This window comes from Argentina silus (genome assembly GCF_951799395.1).
Source record: "Argentina silus genome assembly, chromosome: 12".
Classification (NCBI taxonomy): Eukaryota; Metazoa; Chordata; class Actinopteri; order Argentiniformes; family Argentinidae; genus Argentina; species Argentina silus.
In genome coordinates this window covers 18,747,820-18,771,403 of record NC_139666.1, presented here as the reverse complement: position 1 = coordinate 18,771,403, position 23,584 = coordinate 18,747,820, and the positions used below count along the sequence as shown (strand labels likewise).

General features: G+C 42.4%; 2 protein-coding genes across 4 annotated transcripts; both read left to right on the top strand.

Moving 5' to 3' along the window:
* Nucleotides 1-4,594: 4,594 nt before the first annotated feature.
* Nucleotides 4,595-20,441, top strand: LOC310813037 (NXPE family member 3-like). Of its 3 annotated transcripts, none has more exons than XM_083681852.1 (6): nucleotides 4,595-4,639; nucleotides 9,545-9,722; nucleotides 10,060-10,838; nucleotides 11,105-11,175; nucleotides 11,312-11,533; nucleotides 11,640-13,285. In XM_083681852.1, exons 2-6 carry the CDS (start codon nucleotides 9,573-9,575, stop codon nucleotides 12,188-12,190), a joined length of 1,773 nt encoding a protein of 590 aa, XP_083537978.1. In that variant the 5' UTR covers nucleotides 4,595-4,639; nucleotides 9,545-9,572; the 3' UTR covers nucleotides 12,191-13,285. The 3 variants fall into 3 exon arrangements, 2 of the variants coding, with proteins under 2 accessions (XP_083537978.1, XP_083537977.1); XR_014554539.1 differs by lacking the exon at nucleotides 4,595-4,639 and adding an exon at nucleotides 20,386-20,441 and having other exon boundaries at nucleotides 9,133-9,722; nucleotides 11,640-12,842; XM_083681851.1 differs by lacking the exon at nucleotides 4,595-4,639 and having other exon boundaries at nucleotides 9,133-9,722.
* On the top strand, nucleotides 17,212-20,010 carry LOC310813040 (NXPE family member 3-like; the record flags this gene model as incomplete). The annotated part of the gene is made up of 5 exons (XM_083681855.1): nucleotides 17,212-17,304; nucleotides 17,644-18,425; nucleotides 18,713-18,783; nucleotides 18,909-19,130; nucleotides 19,237-20,010. 5 exons carry the CDS (start codon nucleotides 17,212-17,214, stop codon nucleotides 19,785-19,787), a joined length of 1,719 nt encoding a protein of 572 aa, XP_083537981.1. The 3' UTR covers nucleotides 19,788-20,010.
* Nucleotides 20,442-23,584: the final 3,143 nt, after the last annotated feature.

The following is a 23,584-nucleotide window of genomic DNA, read 5'->3' as shown; positions in this document are numbered from 1 at the left end:
TACACTATTGGCATCAATGCACGCTCTCATTTTCCTTCAACATCACTTTCAAAGTATTGTTACCTAAAATGTTATTTTCTATTCCCTACAATAAGAACAATGGTTTATTTGTTAGGCAGTTGTGTTTTTAGAATTCAGTGTTTATAACTCTTAACTGTCTCCATCTATATCAGGGGTCTCAAACTCAATTTACCTGGGGGCCGCTGGAGGTAGTCTGGGTGAGGCTGGGCCGCATCAAGTATTCCACAAAAAAAGGGTTTCAAGTATTCCAAAAAAAACCTGCCGTAAAGAAAAAGGTTGGCGACGAGCACAGACAATTTCAGGAAAAATTCGCTAATTCGCGTTGGCTAACTTGTCAACAAACACCACCGGAAGTTGTCACGAGCCTGAGCTATGGTAGCCCATAAGTGATAAAAAAAATATAGAAAACGCTCAGGGCAACGACTCGGCAAAAAGGTGCGTGTGAGAAAAACGCGCGGGCCGCACTAACACTAAACTTTGATGTCAAGTAGGGGGCCACAAAATGTCGTCCCGCGGGCCGCGAGTTTGAGACCCCTGATCTATATCAAACGTTCGGGAACCCTTGCACAAGTTCAATATGAAGGTCCTGGTGTTGCTGTAGTTGAGCCTTTCAGGTGAGGTGTTTGAGAATGTTCCAGAAACAGACGTCCACTTGGGTTTTGTACAATAACAAAGAGCATCTTCTCTCCAAAGTCCTCCTTTTTCCTTCTTTAGCATTGTGACTGCCAAGGGCACCTGGTCCTAGCATAGATTGTTTCTTATGATGACTGATGTATCAATGATTCACTTATTTTAGACAAATGTACTTGTTGTAAGTCGCTTTGGATAAAATCGTCTGCTAAATGTCAAAAATGTAAATGTTAATGAACAGCACTCTCCAAAAGATGGATTTCAAAGTATGATTTGACCCACCTATTTCATTTTGTGGATTTTCTCTGTATTAAGTCAGTGGGAAACAATGAGAGGGTGAGAGAAGGAGAGGTATCACAGAGTTGAAAGTGACAATGGGCGACACTGAATCTGACAAGAAGACAACAGTACTATTGTGCTGCACCACACGGCTGCCCACCCTGCCCTTTTCTTCTGTTAGTGCTTTCTCTGTGGCCCCTCCAAGCTAGTACATGTCCCTGTGTGCAGTGTGAACCATGTTAATCTATTAAACCCACTCTAGCTGCATATGTGACATACAGTATTATAGACCAGGGGAGGTAGAGGTAGAAATCGGAGGACGGGCTCATTGTAATACATGCAACAGAATGAGGAATAGTATGTTTGATACCATTCCTCATTCCATTCCATGCATTACAATGAGCTCGTCCTCCGATTTCTACCTCCGCCAGCCTCCACTGTTATAGATGTAGGAAGTGATGTTCTCAATATAGAGTTATCGACTTCTATTTTAAACTGCAGCTGAAGTAAAACTGTGCGTTATTGAATGACACTTCCTGATCTCTGTGACCTACAGGATGTAAAACCTCATTCTCTTTTCATGGCAGACTGAGTCTAGTCCCCTCTCTCGAAAAGATTAGCCAACAACATGTAGGAAAAACATATAATGTACACTAGTGGCACCTGCTGGTCAAAATAATTTAGAGCAGCAATATTATTTTAGATGATGACGTCCCACACGAGACAGCGCTGTAATACTTGGTTCGTTGGAGTATAATTAGTGCTTAAGCAAATCCAACTATTCCTATGCAAATCAGAGACCCTATAAAAACAATGATATTAATTCCAAAATGACATGAACTATTATCCATGCGTTAAGATGGACTCAATTCAACTTATTGAGTGATTTGTTGATGACATTTTTGCATTTCAGCTAATTTGTGAGAGTGTCATAGCAAAGGGTCTGAATACTTATGTACATGAGGTATTTCTGTATTTCAATTTTAATAAATTTACTGAAATTTCTAAAAAACTGTTTTCGCTTTGTCATTCTGGTGTATTGTGTGTGGATTGATGATAAATTCTTTTAATTTATTTCACTTTAAATGAAGTCTTTTACACAACAAAATGTGGAAAAAGTGAAGGGGTCTGAATACTTTTCGAAGGCTCGATATCTAAATGCTAAAAATGAATGAAGTATGTTTCTAACCCTAACCCACCTCACTAATGACTGTTTTTAAATGTCCATGTCAAGGGGACTGGTAATGGGGACATCATCACCATGGTGACAGCAGAATGTGAGATGGGGCCTGAGCTTGGACAGCAGAGGCGGGGGACCATGCGGAAGAGCCTGTCCAAATATGCCCCCTTCGTCCTTGTGCTGGTCCTGTCAGGCCTCATCTTCCTGTTACACAACATCCACGCTCTGGAGGTGAGGGGGAAAAGTTTGTTTGTGGGAGTTGGTGTCGAGTTAGTCAATGCCCAGGTTCAGAAAAGAGGGGAATTTATGCACTGGTAGGAGGATAGCATACTCTTAACCAGATTTCAAAAACTGACTACCTGTGTGAGTAGTAAAAGAGACCCCAATTTGGTTTTGGGAAAGGATTGGGCATGCCGCTGTTCTTTCTTTCCCCATTTCCTATAAATAGCTGAAAGCTGGTTTTGTTTTGCGCCACATTTTCTTCTCACTGATCAGAGCTCAGAGCTTCACCAGTACAGATTTACTTCTTCCATTGCCACCCTTGGTAACCTCTCCTCTCCTCCCCAGCAGAAGCTGAATTTCAGGACTGTGTCGACACTCCAGTTAAACCAGTTCCAGAGCAGCATTCACTCAGCCTTCACCCCACAGGGCTCTCCTCCACCATACCGCAACTATTGCTACTACATTCATTGAACGTTTGCATTATTACTGTAATTATTGCTGCTACATCCATGGCACCCTTGTCATTGTATTATTATTACAGTCATTTACTGCTGCTACTACATTGCACCATTTTGCACGACTACTGTCACTCCTTTATTATTACTAGATTATATTGATTTGTTGATTGTTGTTGAACGAGGAGCTAGATTCATAAAGCATTTTACTATATCTCTTACGGCTGTATGCAATGTACGTGACCAATCGCATTTTTATTTGATTTTACAATTGCCAAAAGTATCGGTTCCTTTGTCTGTCCATGTGGTCGGACTGGGCACCTTCACCTTCTCTCAGTAGAAGCTGGATATGGGGAACAAAGACATGTTGATCCAGAGACCCATCCTTCCTCCTATAAGCTTTAGAAGCTCAGGCAACGCTGTAATAGTTGGTTTGTTGAAGTATAATTAGTGGGCTTGTTTCAGCAAGTCCAACTATTGTTCTTTGACATACTTAGTATTATTATTATTATTCCAATTATTCCACCTGCTACTCCTCCTACAACTTTTAAGCTATTCACACCAATCCAACTTTAAAACATGCAGAGAGGTCTAACTCTTGTTGCTTTGACTTTTGGTTTTGATACCTATTAAACTTTTTAAACGTTAGCTCATCCTTCGTAGAAATACAAATAGGAGAACCAAGAAACAGAAGGATGGGCTCGCACACTGCTACTCCAACTACCTGAACTTCTGTGAAAACATTGTTGTTCCCACAAAAACTGTGCGCTGCTTTCCAAACAACAAGCCTTGGATTACCAGCGATGTCAAGGCCCTCCTCAATAAGAAAAAGAGGGCGTTCAAAGAGGGGGACCTAGCAAAGCTGAAGCACACACAAGGGGAACTCAAAGTCAAGCTGAAAGAGGCAAGGGAGTTATACAGAAGGAAGGTAGAGAGGAAGTTGCAGCAGAACAACGTGCGAGAGGTGTGGGATGGGATGAAGATGATGACGGGCATGAGGAAGAGCAGTAGCTGCGTTGAGGGAGGTCAAGACCGGGCCAATGAACTGAACCAGTTCTACAACAGATTCGACCACCCAGCTGCGGTGGCCTACCCCACCCCCTCTCCAGGAGCTGTCTCTGTCGGCGTGCAGGGCCATTCTACACCTCTCCCCCATCTCACACAGCCCCCCATCTCCCAACACCCCCCATCATCAAAGGCGTCACCGACCTCAATCACCAGCCATCAGCCACTGTCTACTGGAGCGCCCAGGGACAAAGAGCCACCCCACCACCGCATCACATCACTATCATGTATCATGTCACTGTTTCACCTCATTAACTACAATGTTTACTGGCTATGCTAGGCCTCATACACAGCCCCTACCTCCCTCCACCAGCCTGGACTAAATGCACTTTAAAAATAGTCCATATTTATGTAGCTATGTTAATGCTATAATTGCACTATAATTGTCTGCCTTACCTTTTTGCACCTCACCTAACTGCAAAGACATTTACAACTGCACCTCGCCTGTATACAATACTGCTAATGTTGTATGTTGTATGTGTATGCTGTGTGTGATACCCCTATGTCTGTACGCTACTTGGAACCTGAATTTCCCCCTGGGATAAATAAAGTTTCTATCTATCTATCTATCTGAAAAACACAGGGCTGTTGGAAACACAAGATCATCATTGACAAGTCATGTGTCATGTCTTTAACCTTTGTGAAAAAAAGGGGAGGGGATGGGGAGCTTAAAAGTGACGGACCAGATCTCTTCAATGAGACCAAGTCAGCTAAAGAGTTCACACACAGAGAGACAGCGATCACAACGCACACAGAGGAGCCACTCACAAACACAGGCTGTACACAGGTAAGGCCATGGCAACATGGATGCACACAGGTGTGTGAAGTACGCTATAGACAGGTACTCCAGCTACAGCACACTAGCAGGTACATTAGTATCCGCAAAGGCATTTATCTCTCATTCATGAAGCATTTATTAGTTATATTCTTCAAGGATCAAAGGCTATAGATCATTCATTTAAATGTCAAAAAATGGATGTTCCAATATTATTGAAAGGTTTGACACACAGAAGGGGAAACACTATTGGCATCAATGCACGCTCTCATTTTCCTTCAACATCACTTTCAAAGTATTGTTACCCAAAATGTTATTTTCTATTCTCTACAATAAGAACAATGGTTTATTTGTTAGGCAGTTGTGTCTTTAGAATTCAGTGTTTATAACTCTTAACTGTCTCCATCTATATCAAACGTTCGGGAACCCTTGCACTAGTTCAATATGAAGGTCCTGGTGTTGCTGTCGTTGAGCCTTTCAGGTGAGGTGTTTCAGAGTGTTCTAGAAACAGACGTCCACTTGGGTTTTGTACAATAACAAAGTTGGTATTCTTTGAAAGAGTGGGATGCTGAAAAAGCATAATCCATGAGACTTCAGGTGAACAGTCACTACCTATCTTCCGCCGTAGACTGAAGACCCATCTTTTCAGGCTACATTTTGACTGTCCCTCCTAAAGACCTCTTCACCCCCCACTACCCCTCTGTGCAGTTTCTCTACTGTTAACAATAAAAATAAAAAAATAAATAAGAAAACATCCTTCCTTCTTCTAGCATTGTGACTGCCAAGGGCACCTGGTCGTAGCATAGATTGTTTCTTATGATGACTGATGTATAGATGATTCACTTACTTTAGACAAATGTACTTGTTGTAAGTCGCTTTGGATAAAAGCGTCTACTAAATGTCAAAAATGTAAATGTAATGTAAATGAATAACACTCTCCAAAAGATAGATTTCAAAGTATGATTTGTCCCACCTATTTCATTTTTCTCTGTATTAAGTCAGTCTGAAACAATGAGAGGGTGAGAGAAGGAGAGGTATCACAGAGTTTAAAGTGACAATGGGCGACATTGAATCTGACAAGAAGACAACAGTACTATTCTGCTGCACCACACGGCTGCCCACCCTGCCCTTTTCTTCTGCTTTCTCTGTGGCCCCTCCAAGCTAGTACACGTCCCTGTGTGCAGTGTGAACCATGTTAATCTATTAAACCCACTCTAGCTGCATATGTGACATACAGTATTATAGACCAGGGGAGGTAGAGGTAGAAATCGGAGGACGGGCTCATTGTAATACATGCAACAGAATGAGGAATAGTATGTTTGATACCATTCCTCATTCCATTCCATGCATTACAATGAGCCCGTCCTCCGATTTCTACCTCCGCCAGCCTCCACTGTTATAGATGTAGGAAGTGATGTTCTCAATATAGAGTTATCGACTTCTATTTTAAACTGCAGCTGAAGTAAAACTGTGCGTTATTGAATGACACTTCCTGATCTCTGTGACATACAGAATGTAAAACCTCATTCTCTTTTCATGGCAGACTGAGTCTAGTCCCCTCTCTCGAAAAGATTAGCCAACAACATGTAGGAAAAACATATAATGTACACTAGTGGCACCTGCTGGTCAAAATAATTTAGAGCAGCAATATTATTTTAGATGATGACGTCCCACACGAGACAGCGCTGTAATACTTGGTTCGTTGGAGTATAGTTAGTGCTTAACCCTGTAAAGCCCAACCAATCAAAAAATAGCCAGAAAATTCTAATTTCTTGGAACTGAGATGTTTATTAAACCTTTTAACAAAATCCCCCAAAAAACGTTTGCCATTTCATTTTGTTTACGATATTTTTTTTGTATCACATTTGATACATTGGGTTTTTTGGCAATTTTTTGCTCACAACAATGTTAATTTTAGATACAAAAACAAATTTTGCCCATAACATTTAGAAAATATAGAACATTTCAGGCAGTTTTTTTTTTTTTTTTTTTTTTACATCTTTTTAAGGCCTTTTTATTTCACTTTGTGGTAGGCACGAAAACAGTTTCTGTCCTTGTTCAGGCAAAGATGCACCTTACACTTCTCACAGTAGACATGTGAGAAGTGATTGCCGGTGCAGTGCTTGCATCTCTGTCGGGTTTCCCATGTTGGAAAATGATCAATGTCATCCCTTCTCATATCAAGAGGCACACTGCAGCTTGGCCTTTTACGGGGTGGTGTTGGAGTCGCTTCTAGAGAGGATACTGGTCTGCCACACTTGATTTTGGCCTTTCCTGCACTTATGAGAGAAGTGCCAACAAAAGCCTGAAACCTTCGCAGAGCCATGGGTTTCATCTGGGGCTCTAGCTTCTTCTGGTCTCTTCTGTAGAGGTTCCACGCATTGACGAGTGCCACTGTAACAGTGTGCCACCAGATGTACATGTACCATCTTCGGGATCTGAAGCTGAACTTGTAATGTGCAGACAGCATATCAAGGAGATCAACACCTCCCATGAACTTGTTGTATGTTTCAACAATGGCTGGTCTGGGAACCATTATGTGAGTTTTGGATTTGCAATCCCAGCGTTTCACATTTCCCACAGGTTCAATGCCAACAAAAGAGGACATCAGGTTCACTGCTTTGTTGTCGTTCCATCTTACAATGATGTTGTTGTCCTGGTTCACTCTGAAGTCCATTGATCCTCTTCCATTTTGCTTCAATTCTTTCTCATCCATCATGGTGCAGTCTTTCACCCTGTTCATCCGGACCGTGCCAAGGTAGTGGATTCCTCTCTCTTTTAGGTGTTGCACCAGGGGAACTGATGTGAAGTAGTTGTCCGCAAAGACCTTGTGATTTCTTCCTGCTGGAAGTGTTGATGTCATTTTCAGCACAACTTCTCCTGTAACACCAACTTCCGACTTTTCTCTGTCTGGATTTTCTGCACCTTGACAAACATCACAGTCATAAAGAAAGCCACTTTGTCCAGCACGTCCCCACATCTTGAAACCCCATTTGTGAGGTTTTGCAGGCATGTACACACGTAGATGAGATTTCCCTTGAATGGCACCATAATTTCATCAACTGCATGGCATTCTTCAGGAGGTATGCAGAGAAACTGTTCTCGCAGTTTTTGTAACCATGGCCTGAGCTTCCACAGTTTGTCTTTCTTTGCATCATCAGACACACTGAGGTTGTCCTGAAAGTGAATCAGTGTCAGAAATTTCAAAAATCGACCTCGAGACATCACATCACAAACTGCAGGGAACTTTGTCTCCATCTCCCAATAGGCTCTCACACAGGACATCTGTACTAACCCCATATTCATGTACATGCCTAGAACCTGCTCTATCTCTTTGGCAGTTGTGTTTATTGACATGCCCTCTTTTTGTACACTGTACAGGTTTGTTTGTTCTGCAGTTTCCTGCAGCATTTCATCAGTGACAAACTGTTTGAAATACATGTATGGTGTCCAGTCACACCTGTCCTCTGTGCCTTCCTCAACACATGCAATGAAATCGACAGATGGAGCTTGATATTCTGTTTTTCTCCATCTGTATTCTTTCCTTTTTGCTTTGCCCTTCACTGACTCCTTCCTGATTGTGTCCTGTGTTGTTGTTGGGACCTCAACTTCTGTGCTAGTCTGGGCTACACTTTCATCTTTGTCATCAGTACTATCTGAACTTCCATCATCATGCATGGCCTGAGGAGTCCATTCCTCATCATCATCTTCCCCTAACTCCTCTATGTCACTTGAATTGCCATCAATTATCATGCTGATGACATTTTCAATGTACTTTCTTTTTCTCTCTTCTTCCTCTATTCTTTTTGACATCTGAAAATACACACATAACAAATCAAAACAAAACAAAAATGGCCAATATAGCATAGCGATTATGATTTTATTGTGAACATTTTGAAAATTGTGAACAACAATTGTGAATTGTTATTGTGAAAATACCCAAAATGTATTTTAAGATGGCATTTCAGTCATTAATTAGATTAATTAAATCATCAAAATAGTGTGTGTTTGTATTGTGGTAGACACAACATTACAAACACGTGACATGACAGTTCAGGGATAATATACCTTATATACCTACACATTTTTAACATGATTTAACTGTAATATAAAGAATGAATTATTAAGTAATTATGCATTGTTTCAATACAGACAATACTTATGTTTAAAAACGAGTAACAATAAAAATATTATTCTTACATTAACTTCTTGAAAATTAGCAAAGATTTTCCTGGCAAAAGTTCGTGGATGATTTAATCACAGCGACTATTTTAAATCGGCCAAAAGAAAACCTTCCACTGCCTGCAGTGGAACGATAATCCACTAGAGGGCAGAATACATGTATCAGATTATATACAACGGGTTTTTAAGGAAAGTATTGATCATGTTGATATAGATAGAGGTCTCGGAAACTCGTGTATCAAATATGATACAAATGGTTTTATAGGGTAGCAAGTCCAACTATTCCTATGCAAATCAGAGACCCTATAAAAACAGATATTAATTCCAAAATGACATGAACTATTATCCATGCATTAAGATGGACTCAATTCAACTTATTGAGTGATTTGTTGATGACATTTTTGCATTTCAGCTAATTTGTGAGAGTGTCATAGCAAAGGGTCTGAATACTTATGTACATGAGGTATTTCTGTATTTCAATTTTAATAAATTTACTGAAAGTTCTAAAAAAACAGTTTTCGCTTTGTCATTCTGGTGTATTGTGTGTGGATTGATGATAAATTCTTTTAATTTATTTCACTTTAAATGAAGTCTACAACACAACAAAATGTGGAAAAAGTGAAGGGGTCTGAATACTTTTTGAAGGCACAATATCTAACTGCTAAAAATGAATGAAGTATGTTTCTAACCCTAACCCACCTCACTAATGACAATGTTTTTAAATGTCCATTACAGGGGGACTGGTATTGGGGACATCATCACCATGGTGACAGAAGAACGTGAGATAGGGCCTGAGCTTGGACAGCAGAGGCGGGGGACCATGCGGAAGAGCCTGTCCAAATATGCCCCCTTCGTCCTTGTGCTGGTCCTGTCAGGCCTCATCTTCCTGTTACGCAACATCCATGCTCTGGAGGTGAGGGGGAAAAGTTTGTTTGTGGGAATTGGTGTCGAGTTAGTCACTGCCCAGGTCCAGAAAAGAGTGGAATTTAGGTAGGAGGATAGCATACTCTTAACCAGATTTCAAAAACTGACTTCCTGCATGACGTGAGTGGTGAAAGAGACCCCAGTTTGGTTTCGGGAAAGGATTGGGCATGCCGCTGTTCTTTCTTCCCCATTTCCTATAAATAGCTGAAAGCTGGTTTTGTTTTGCTCCACATTTTCTTCTCACTGATCAGAGCTCAGAGCTTCACCAGTACAGATTCACTTCTTCCATTGCCACCCTTGGTAACCTCTCCTCTCCTCCCCAGCAGAAGCTGAATTTCAGGACTGTGTCGACACTCCAGTTAAACCAGTTCCAGAGCAGCATTCACTCAGCCTTCACCCCACAGGGCTCTCCTCCCCCATACCGCAACCGGAGCTACTGTGCCCATCTGGGCCAGAAGCCCTCACCTGAAGAGGCTATGGAGGAACGCTACCTCTTTGAGTCCATAGCCTGGCCTGAGCCCCCACCCAGTCTAATCGCTATTGCCCAGACAAGCGACCCTGCACACAGCCTGTTTACTATCCTACCAGCAGCGCGAGGGAGGGAGTGGCACGTGGGCGACCAGCTGGAGGCTCTGGTCCAAATGCACGACTCCCAGGGGTTGCCCAAGCGCTATGGCGGGGACTTCTTGCTGGCCCGGCTGCACTCCCCAGAGCTGGGGGCGGGCGTGGCGGGGCAGGTGCTGGACCACCGGAACGGGTCCTATTCAGCTGTCTTCCCGTTACTATGGGAGGGTACTGCACAGGTAGAGGTGACGCTGGTCCACCCTAGTGAGGCTGTCGCTGTGCTACAGCGCTTACGGGAGGAAGGGCCTGACCGAGTGACCTTCAAGAGTCTGTTCCGCTCTGGCCGTCAATCTGAGATAACTGTCTGTAACCTATGTCTGCTGGCCAATCAGCAGCCATTGTGCAACTATACAGATCTTAACACAGGGGAGCCCTGGTACTGCTATAAGCCAAAGCTGCTGAGCTGTGACACACGCATCAACCACGACAGGGGAAGCTATAATGTCCCGCTCACCAACAAAGAAGCACTCCTCTTCCAGCTGTGTGTATGCTCAGAGGCTACATAGTACTATACTTTGTGCCTCTGTCTATTAACATGCGTAGTAGTAGTAGCAGTTGTAGCAGTAGTAATAGTAGGAGGGTTTTGCAGTCGTGGAATGAAATGTCACACCGATTTACATACATATTTAAAAAACATTTACAATGTTCTATAAAAACTATAATATAATCAAATACAATATAATTTGTTTCATATCTATGATATTGTTTTGATAACATATCAAAATGATTGTCTCTGATTTCTCTTAGTGGTGTAAACATCAAAGTACAAATTCATGCTACAGGATCTGGCAATGTTACTGTGCTGCCTGAAATTAAAGGTAAGTGTGTGTGTGTGTGTGTGTGTGTGTGTGTGTGTGTGTGTGTAAATGTCAATACAAATCAATCTCCATCCGTGTATTATCAGTCTATCTCTAATGTTAGCTGCTACATTCAAATTTTGCTCTTTTCTTTCAGACAAATCTGAGGTGAAGAGCAGCAGTGTGACGGCAGAGCCTATCAGGGTCATGCCCTCTGGGTATTACTTCCAGGGATCGTGGCGAGCGCTAGGTGGAGTCATGATGCGCCAGTTTAACGACCCGTCTGCCATTATTCAGTGTCTGAAGGACAAGATGGTGTACATGTATGGAGATTCCACTGCCAGACAGTGGTTTGAGTACCTCAACACCTTTGTACCAGGTGAGTGTGACATTCTCCATATTCAGCCGTATCTAAGGTGCTTTCTCTCTCTCTCCTCTCCAACCCCCAACTCCCCACTAATCTTCTCCCTCTCTGTCGGTCTCAGAGCTGAAGGAGTTCAACCTACACAGTCATCCGATCCAGGGGCCCAACATGGCGGTGGACAGCACCCACAACATCCTGCTGAAGTACCGAAGCCACGGCCCGCCTCTCCACTTCGTCCGCGTCATCTCTAGTGAACTACGTTATGTGTCCAATGAACTGGATGGCTTGGCCGGAGGCCCGAACACTGTGGTAGTCATCAGCGTCTGGGCCCATTTCAAATTCTACCCCATAGAGATCTACATTCGCCGACTTCGGCACATCCGGCGGGCCGTGGTGCGACTCCAGGACCGGGCTCCTGGGACCCTGGTGGTGGTCCGTTCAGCCAACCTCCAGACTCTGGACCAAAGGGTGATGCTCTCCAACAGTGACTGGTTCTCCCTGCAGATAGATGGAGTGCTCAAAGCTATGTTCAAGGGCCTGGATGTCCTGCTGGTGGATGCCTGGGAGATGACTCTGGCCCACCACCTCCCCCATGACGTCCACCCCCCCCCCCCCATCATCAAAAACATGATTGACACCCTCTTGTCTTACGTCTGCCCAGGGAAGAGTTAGCAGAGAGAGAGAGAGGGAAAAATGTTGTCAACCATCTCACAATCACAAAAACACCAACCGGGTGGAGAGATGGGAGGACTGACTCTTTAATCAACACAAGCACATTAATACTGTGTTTTTTTTCCAGACAAACAGCTCTATTGAAACTTTATTTGCCATTGCCAAAGGGTTTTCTCTCATCGGGTTGGAACGCCTAGTTTCAAATCATTCGTTGAAGAACCTTATACACACTGAAATTGTTGATGGAATAAATGACAACAACCATGTTCGTGACTTGTGACCCACTGATTGTAAAAGCACGATTTTCATGAGATTTTGCTAGACAATGTATACAGTGCATTAATACAACATTTGAATTGGATTCAGATTGTCATAGAGCATTTGCTGAATTGTATTGCAGTACATTGAGGGATTTATCAAAGAATGCATTGAATTCCTGCATTCCTTAGTCCCTTCATGTTAGTGCTCACTCTAAATCAGGGACGTAGGAAGTGGCGGCCGCAAACCCTGTCAGCAGGTGTCTTTTTGTTGTTCTTTATTCTGGATGAGGTTGATGTCCCCGACCTCATCAAGATTTTCATTGAGTGCACAATAGAGAGAAGGTCAACTTTTGGCTGTGTATGAGTGAGTGTGTGTGTGTGTGTGTGTGTGTGTGTGTGTGTGTGTGTGTGTGTCCAGCAGTGATGCGCGGGTTGGGTTTACCCGCGGATCAGGCGGGCTCATGTCAATAAAAAATAATAGGGAGATCGGGTCAGGTGGGTTTGGGTCAAATTCTATGAGCTAATAACATTTAGCCTATGTTATGGATGGGTATTGTGTTCCCTACTTTATAGGCTTAGCCTATATATACCTGTAAAATTAAAATGATAAAAGATGCTATGTTCATTCAGATTTTTATTCCGCTTGTTTGCGCTCCTGTCTGTCCTATTGGTGGGATTGGGTCGGGTTCGGCACCATTATCATGATAATTCATTGTTCAAAATGTATTCCCTTTCTTATGTTGATGAACCTTGTTTTGATTGTGGTCTTTTTTATGTTTAAATTCATTGCTATGACGAAGGTCCCTGGACAGAAAGCTCAGCAATAAAAATAAAAAAAACAGTTGACTGTGTCTGCTGTTGGATTCAACGCTTTTCACTTGCACTAACCACTATGTTATTCTCTGGTCAAAAGTCACCAGAATTGCTTGTTTAACAGGTGATATGCAAAAATGTCTCTGGGGAGAAAGGGGGAATATACTTCCTACGTCCCTGCTCTAAATAACAAATATGTTTGGTTATACAGACACAGGAGCACAGTATCAGATTTTTAGCAAAAGAAAAAAATAATAGCAAGTCCTATTAGAAAGTAATAGTCATATACAGTAGATATGTATCTACCACAGTCATTTAAAATAATGTCCAGGGCATGACTCCAAAGATTATGGCTTAGAATCACCAATCTGAACCTAACTGTTAGAACTCATCTGTGAACCTAATTGTATGTTTCTCTATGTATGCCATACTGTACCTCTTGGGTGTTCAAGCCCAGCGACCAATGGGCCTGCCATGCCGGGGGAGATGGACCCACAGATTCTCCCAGTACTCCAGATGGCCAATCTCCTACTGTACATACTGTATGTATGACCATAGCACCGGTGTAATTATGTTTATTGATGACCATTAATGTTATATGTTATATAACTTTTGCAAATATGATGATTTGCTACATCACAATCCTGTTATTCCCTTGTTCATCACATAGAACATCTTTGGAATGTGGTAGAATGGGAGATTCACAGCTTGAAAGTGCACCTAAAGTCTTCACAAATTGCGGAATGCAATCATGTCATCATGGACCAGAATCTCAAAGGAATGTTTCCAACATCTTGTGGAATCAATGCCACGAAGAATTAAGGCTGTTTTGAAAGCAAAGGGAGGCCCTACCCAGTATTAGTTTTGTGTTCCTAATAAAGTGCTCAGTGAGTGTAAATATTTATTTATTTAGATATGTATTATTTATTTATTCATTTAGAGACGATTCATAGATTTGCTCATAGATTTCATAGATTTGCTCTTTTCTGTTCTAGATGTTGATAATATTTGGTCATGTGTCGTCATTTATAGAGCGGCAGATGTTCTTGCAGAAGGTAAAACACAGCACATCATCATGTAAAGTGTCAACATTTGCAATGAACAAATGGCAATATACTGTGTGTGTATATATACATGTATATTAATGTTTTTTTAATATGTGAAGAATACAATTATTGCTACTACATTCATTGAACGTTTGCATTATTACTGTAATTATTGCTGCTACATCCATGGCACCCTTGTCATTGTATTATTATTACAGTCATTTACTGCTGCTACTACATTGCACCATTTTGCACGACTACTGTCACTCCTTTATTATTACTAGATTATATTGATTTGTTGATTGTTGTTGAACGAGGAGCTAGATTCATAAAGCATTTTACTATATCTCTTACGGCTGTATGCAATGTACGTGACCAATCGCATTTTGATTTGATTTTACAATTACCAAAAGTATCGGTTCCTTTGTCTGTCCAGGGGGTCCATGTGGTCGGACTGGGCACAGAGAAAAAAAAGAGAGAGAGTGTAGCCAGGGAGGAGAGGGGAGGAGACGGGGAGCATAAACCGTGACGGACCAGATCTCTTCATTGAGACCAAGTCAGCTAAAGAGTTCACGCACACAGAGGAGCCACTCACAAACACAGGCTGTACACAGGTAAGGCCATGGCAACATGGATGCACACAGTTGTGTGAAGTACACTATTGGCATCAATGCACGCTCTCATTTTCCTTCAACATCACTTTCAAAGTATTGTTACCTAAAATGTTATTTTCTATTCCCTACAATAAGAACAATGGTTTATTTGTTAGGCAGTTGTGTTTTTAGAATTCAGTGTTTATAACTCTTAACTGTCTCCATCTATATCAGGGGTCTCAAACTCAATTTACCTGGGGGCCGCTGGAGGTAGTCTGGGTGAGGCTGGGCCGCATCAAGTATTCCACAAAAAAAAGGGTTTCAAGTATTCCAAAAAAACCTGCCGTAAAGAGAAAGGTTGGCGACGAGCACAGACAATTTCAGGAAAAATTCGCTAATTCGCGTTGGCTAACTTGTCAACAAACACCACCGGAAGTTGTCACGAGCCTGAGCTATGGTAGCCCATAAGTGATAAAAAAAATATAGAAAACGCTCAGGGCAACGACTCGGCAAAAAGGTGCGTGTGAGAAAAACGCGCGGGCCGCACTAACACTAAACTTTGATGTCAAGTAGGGGGCCACAAAATGTCGTCCCGCGGGCCGCGAGTTTGAGACCCCTGATCTATATCAAACGTTCGGGAACCCTTGCACAAGTTCAATATGAAGGTCCTGGTGTTGCTGTAGTTGAGCCTTTCAGGTGAGGTGTTTGAGAATGTTCCAGAAACAGACGTCCACTTGGGTTTTGTACAATAACAAAGAGCATCTTCTCTCCAAAGTCCTCCTTTTTCCTTCTTTAGCATTGTGACTGCCAAGGGCACCTGGTCCTAGCATAGATTGTTTCTTATGATGACTGATGTATCAATGATTCACTTATTTTAGACAAATGTACTTGTTGTAAGTCGCTTTGGATAAAATCGTCTGCTAAATGTCAAAAATGTAAATGTTAATGAACAGCACTCTCCAAAAGATGGATTTCAAAGTATGATTTGACCCACCTATTTCATTTTGTGGATTTTCTCTGTATTAAGTCAGTGGGAAACAATGAGAGGGTGAGAGAAGGAGAGGTATCACAGAGTTGAAAGTGACAATGGGCGACACTGAATCTGACAAGAAGACAACAGTACTATTGTGCTGCACCACACGGCTGCCCACCCTGCCCTTTTCTTCTGTTAGTGCTTTCTCTGTGGCCCCTCCAAGCTAGTACATGTCCCTGTGTGCAGTGTGAACCATGTTAATCTATTAAACCCACTCTAGCTGCATATGTGACATACAGTATTATAGACCAGGGGAGGTAGAGGTAGAAATCGGAGGACGGGCTCATTGTAATACATGCAACAGAATGAGGAATAGTATGTTTGATACCATTCCTCATTCCATTCCATGCATTACAATGAGCTCGTCCTCCGATTTCTACCTCCGCCAGCCTCCACTGTTATAGATGTAGGAAGTGATGTTCTCAATATAGAGTTATCGACTTCTATTTTAAACTGCAGCTGAAGTAAAACTGTGCGTTATTGAATGACACTTCCTGATCTCTGTGACCTACAGGATGTAAAACCTCATTCTCTTTTCATGGCAGACTGAGTCTAGTCCCCTCTCTCGAAAAGATTAGCCAACAACATGTAGGAAAAACATATAATGTACACTAGTGGCACCTGCTGGTCAAAATAATTTAGAGCAGCAATATTATTTTAGATGATGACGTCCCACACGAGACAGCGCTGTAATACTTGGTTCGTTGGAGTATAATTAGTGCTTAAGCAAATCCAACTATTCCTATGCAAATCAGAGACCCTATAAAAACAATGATATTAATTCCAAAATGACATGAACTATTATCCATGCGTTAAGATGGACTCAATTCAACTTATTGAGTGATTTGTTGATGACATTTTTGCATTTCAGCTAATTTGTGAGAGTGTCATAGCAAAGGGTCTGAATACTTATGTACATGAGGTATTTCTGTATTTCAATTTTAATAAATTTACTGAAATTTCTAAAAAACTGTTTTCGCTTTGTCATTCTGGTGTATTGTGTGTGGATTGATGATAAATTCTTTTAATTTATTTCACTTTAAATGAAGTCTTTTACACAACAAAATGTGGAAAAAGTGAAGGGGTCTGAATACTTTTCGAAGGCTCGATATCTAAATGCTAAAAATGAATGAAGTATGTTTCTAACCCTAACCCACCTCACTAATGACTGTTTTTAAATGTCCATGTCAAGGGGACTGGTAATGGGGACATCATCACCATGGTGACAGCAGAATGTGAGATGGGGCCTGAGCTTGGACAGCAGAGGCGGGGGACCATGCGGAAGAGCCTGTCCAAATATGCCCCCTTCGTCCTTGTGCTGGTCCTGTCAGGCCTCATCTTCCTGTTACACAACATCCACGCTCTGGAGGTGAGGGGGAAAAGTTTGTTTGTGGGAGTTGGTGTCGAGTTAGTCAATGCCCAGGTTCAGAAAAGAGGGGAATTTATGCACTGGTAGGAGGATAGCATACTCTTAACCAGATTTCAAAAACTGACTACCTGTGTGAGTAGTAAAAGAGACCCCAATTTGGTTTTGGGAAAGGATTGGGCATGCCGCTGTTCTTTCTTTCCCCATTTCCTATAAATAGCTGAAAGCTGGTTTTGTTTTGCGCCACATTTTCTTCTCACTGATCAGAGCTCAGAGCTTCACCAGTACAGATTTACTTCTTCCATTGCCACCCTTGGTAACCTCTCCTCTCCTCCCCAGCAGAAGCTGAATTTCAGGACTGTGTCGACACTCCAGTTAAACCAGTTCCAGAGCAGCATTCACTCAGCCTTCACCCCACAGGGCTCTCCTCCACCATACCGCAAGCGGAGCTACTGTGCCCATCTGGGCCAGAAGCCCTCACCTGAAGAGGCTATGGAGGAACGCTACCTCCTTGAGTCCATAGCCTGGCCTGAGCCCCCACCCAGCCTAATCGCTATGCCCCAGACAAGCAACCCTGCACACAGCCTGTTTACTATCCTACCAGCAGCGCGAGGGAGGGAGTGGCACGTGGGCGACCAGCTGGAGGCTCTGGTCCAAATGCACGACTTCCAGGAGTTGCCCAAACGCTATGGCGGGGACTTCTTCCTGGCCCGGCTGCACTCCCCAGAGCTGGGGGCGGGCGTGGCGGGGCAGGTGCTGGACCACCGGAACGGGTCCTATTCAGCTGTTTTCCCGTTACTATGGGAGGGTACTGCACAGGTAGAGGTGACGCTGGTCCACCCTAGTGAGGCTGTTGCTGTGCTTCACCGCTTACGGGAGGAACGGCCTGACCGAGTGTTCTTCAAGAGTCTGTTCCGCTCTGGCCGTCAATCTGAGACAACTGTCTGTAACCTATGTCTGCTGGCCAATCAGCAGCCATTGTGCAACTATACAGATCTTAACACAGGGGAGCCCTGGTACTGCTATAAGCCAAAGCTGCTGAACTGTGACACACGCATCAACCACGCCAAGGGAGGCTATCAGAAACACCTGCTCACCAACAAAGAAGCACTCCTGTTCCGGAGGTTAGTGTGGTAGCTGTGTGTATGCTCAGAGGCTACATAGTACTATACTTTGTGCCTCTGTCTATTAACATGCGTAGTAGTAGTAGCAGTCGCAGTTGTAGCAGTAGTAATAGTAGGAGGGTTTTGCAGTCGTGGAATGAAATGTCACACCGATTTACATACATATTTAAAAAACATTTACAATGTTCTATAAAAACTATAATATAATCGAATACAATATAATTAGTTTCATATGTATGATATTGTTTTGATAACATATCAAAATGATTGTCTCTGATTTCTCTTAGTGGTGTAAACATCAAAGTACAAATTCATGCTACAGGATCTGGCAGTGTTACTGTGCTGCCTGAAATTAAAGGTAAGTGTGTGTGTGTGTGTGTGTGTGGTGTGTGTAAATGTCAATACAAATCAATCTCCATCCGTGCATTATCAGTCTATCTCTAATGTTAGCTGCTACATTCAAATTTTGCTCTTTTCTTTCAGACAAATCTGAGGTGAAGAGCAGCAGTGTTAAGGCAGAGCCTATCAGGGTCATGCCCTCTGGGTATTACTTCCAGGGATCGTGGCGAGCGCTAGGTGGAGTCATGATGCGCCAGTTTAATGACTCGTCTGCCATTATTCAGTGTCTGAAGGGCAAGGTGGTGTACATGTATGGAGATTCCACTGCCAGACAGTGGTTTGAGTACCTCAACACCTTTGTACCAGGTGAGTGTGACATTCTCCAAATTCAGCTGTATCTAAGGTGCTTTCTCTCTCTCTCCTCTCCAACCCCCAATTCCCCACTAATCTTCTCCCTCTCTATCGGTCTCAGAGCTGAAAGCGTTCAACCTACACAGTCCTCCGGGCCAGGGGCCCTTCATGGCGGTGGACAGCACCCACAACATCCTGCTGAAGTACCGATGCCACGGCCCGCCTATCCGCTTCGCCGGAGTCATCTCTAGTGAGCTCCGCTATGTGTCCAATGAGCTGGATGGCTTGGCCGGAGGCCCGAACACTGTGGTAGTCATCAGCGTCTGGTCCCATTTTAGCACCTTCCCCGCAGAGATCTACATTCGCCGACTTCGGCACATCCGGCGGGCCGTGGTGCGACTCCTGGACCGGGCTCCTGGGACCCTGGTGGTGGTCCGTTCAGCCAACCTCCAGGCTCTGGACCCAGAGGTGAGCCTCTACAACAGTGACTGGTTCTCCCTGCAGCTGGATGAAGTACTCAGGGCTATGTTCAAGGGCCTGGATGTCCTGCTGATGGATGCCTGGGAGATGACTCTGGCCCACCACCTCCCCCATGCCCTCCACCCTCCCCCCACCATCATCAAAAACATGATTGACACCCTCTTGTCTTACGTCTGCCCAGGGAAGAGTTAGCAGAGAGAGAGAGAGGGAAAAATGTTGTCAACCATGTCACAATCACAAAAACACCAACCGGGTGGAGAGATGGGAGGACTGACTCTTTAATCAACACAAGCACATTAATACTGGGGTTTTTTTCCAGACAAACAGCTCTATTGAAACTTTATTTGCCATTGCCAAAGGGTTTTCTCTCATCGGGTTGGAACGCCTAGTTTCAAATCATTCGTCGAAGAACCTTATACACATTGAAATTGTTGATGGAATGAATACAACCATGTTCGTGACTTGTGACCCACTGATTGTAAAAACACGATTTTCATGAGATTTTGCTCAACAATGTATACAGTGCATTGATACAACATTTGAATTGGATTCAGATTGTCATAGAGCATTTGCTGAATTGTATTGCAGTACATTGAGGGATTTATCAAAGAATGCATTGAATTCCTGCATTCCTTAGTCACTTCATGTTAGTGCTCACTCTAAATCAGGGACGTAGGAAGTGGCGGCCGCACCCCCTGTCAGCAGGTGTCTTTTTGTTGTTCTTTATTCTGGATGAGGTTGATGTCCCCGACCTCATCAAGATTTTCATCGAGTGCACAATAGAGAGAAGGTCAACTTTTGTGTGTGTGTGTGTGTGTGTGTGTGTGTCCAGCAGTGATGCGCGGGTTGGGTTTACCCGCGGATCGGGCGGGCTCATGTCAATAAAAAATAATAGGGAGATCGGGTCAGGTGGGTTTGGGTCAAATTCTATGAGCTAATAACATTTAGCCTATGTTATGGATGGGTATTGTGTTCCCTACTTTATAGGCTTAGCCTATATATACCTGTAAAATTAAAATGATAAAAGATGCTTTTGTTCATTCAGATTTTTATTGCGCTTGTTTGCGCTCCTGTCTGTCCAATTGGTGGGATTGGGTCGGGTTCGGCACCATTATCATGATAATTCATTGTTCAAAATGTATTCCCTTTCTTATGTTGATGAACCTTGTTTTGATTGTGGTCTTTTTTATGTTTAAATTCATTGCTATGACGAAGGTCCCTGGACAGAAAGCTCAGCAATAAAAAAAAAAAAAATAAAAAAAAAAAGTTGACTGTGTCTGCTGTTGGATTCAACGCTTTTCACTTGCACTAAACTACTATGTTATTCTCTGGTCAAAAGTCACCAGAATTGCTTGTTTAACAGGTGATATGCAAAAATGTCTCTGGGGAGAAAGGGGGAATATACTTCCTACGTCCCTGCTCTAAATAACAAATATGTTTGGTTATACAGACACAGGAGCACAGTATCAAATTTTTAGCAAAAGAAAAAAATAATAGCAAGTCCTATTAGAAAGTAATACTCATATACAGTAGATATGTATCTACCACAGTCATTTAAAAAAATGCCCAGGGCATGACTCCAAAGATTATGGCTTAGAATCACCAATCTGAACCTAACTGTTAGAACTCATCTGTGAACCTAATTGTATGTTTCTCTATGTATGCCATACTGTACCTCTTGGGTGTTCAAGCCCAACGACCAATGGGCCTGCCACGCCGGGGGAGATGGACCCACAGATTCTCCCAGTACTCCAGATGTCCAATCTCCTACTGTACATACTGTATGTATGACCATAGCACCGGTGTAATTATGTTTATTGATGACCATTAATGTTATATGTTATTTTACCTTTGCAAATATGATGATTTGCTACATCACAATCATGTTATTCCCTTGTTCATCACATAGAACACCTTTGGAATGTGGTAGAATGGGAGATTCACAGCTTGAAAGTGCACCTAAAAAATCTTCACAAATTGCCGAATGCAATCATGTCATCATGGACCAGAATCTCAAAGGAATGTTTCCAACATCTTGTGGAATCAATGCCACGAAGAATTAAGGCTGTTTTGAAAGCAAAGGGAGGCCCTACCCAGTATTAGTTTTGTGTTCCTAATAAAGTGTTCAGTGAGTGTAAATATTTATTTATTTATTTAGATATGTATTATTTATTTATTCATTTAGAGACGATTCATAGATTTGCTCATAGATTTGCTCTTTTCTGTTCTAGATGTTGATCATATTTGGTCATGTGTCGTCATTTATAGAGCGGCACACTGTAAAACATTTTAGGTCAGTTTAACTTGCAAATGAAGGTTCACCTGCTGCCTTAAAACTGCAAGTTAACTCAACTGAAGATTACCTTTGTTTCAAAATAAAGTTCAAAAAGGTTGATTATACTACAATGTTCTAGTTGTCACAATATTGTTTTTTAAGTTGTTGAAGTTGACTTAACTTTTAATCACTTGTAATCTTAACTTGATACCATTAGTTGAAACAAAAAATCATTATACATCATCAATACATGAAAACTTTTAATCACATCTTGTTTAAACTTGATACTGTGAGTTAAAACAATTTTTTTTCAAAACATCAATACAATAACGTTCTTTAGCTAGTAAAACAAGTAATATTTATACGACTACCCATTTAAAGTTAAGTGGATTATAATTCTAAATTTGTTTCAACTTGCATGGTAAATGACCTCACACTGAATTCTTGCATTTGTCCAAAAATAGAACATTTATTTTAAAAATACATGTTTATATAAACTTTAACAGGGGTTAAAGGCTTTAACATGCCATACCCAATGTATGTCTAACATACCTGAACAGGTGCACTCACAAGTGCAAGTGTGTGTGTGTACGTGTGTGTGTGTGGGGGGGGGGGGGGGGGGGGGGGGTGGACTTGCACACAGACAGGACGGACAGACAGAGAGAGGGTGGACTTGTAGACAGACAGGACAGACGGACAGAGGGTGGACTTGTAGACAGACAGGACAGACGGACAGAGGGTGGACTTGTAGACAGACAGGACAGACGGACAGACGGTGGACTTGTAGACAGACAGGACAGACGGACAGAGGGTGGACTTGTAGACAGACAGGACAGACAGAGAGAGGGTGGACTTGTAGACAGACAGGACAGACGGAGGACTTGTAGACAGACAGGACAGACGGAGGACTTGTAGACAGAAAGAAGGTGAGGTAGGGTTGAACAATGGGGTATGTGAGATACTAAACAGATAATCTTAAAATCTCAAAATGAAAATATATAATGTTGGTGTAAAGAACAAGGCAAGCTTCCCAAATAACTGCTGCCTCCTAGTAGTTGCTTGACAAGTGCATTCCTTTGTTTACATGCGATATCTAAGCAGTTTATTTCTGAGTCCATGGATTCTGGCTGAACATTGGTCCGGTTTAATGTTCATGACAACCCTCTGAAGGAACTCAAAAGAGTACCTCATATTACGTGGGTACTCAAGGTTAAGGCAGTAGATTGCGCCCAGTAACATGGCAAAGCCCGTGGGCACATCTCTGAGGTCATGTAAGATGATTTTCTCCTCTACTACCAGAGCCACGTTGAAAACATCCAAAGGAAATGCATCATGCAGAGGGCCTTCGTGTCCAATCAACAGTCCAACTTGCATTCCTCTCATTATCACGTCAAGGGTTTCACCATGAACCTGAAAACATAAAGAGAAAAACACACATCTTAACTGACTGACTTAAACATCACTGCTATTCTAATAAAGAAAGGCTACAAATATCTTTGAAATTAGTTGAGTGAGTGTTGTCATTGCCTTTCTGCATGTTCATTGTTAAACCCAAATAATAAAATAACAGTTATTTTGACTGTACTGCATTGAGAAATGTACTGCATTGAAATTTTCTCTATTTCTCAAAAATGTAGTATATTGGGATTTTAAGTATTAATAAGAATTTAATGTTTTATACATTGCATTTGAAATGAAAGAATGATTATTATAG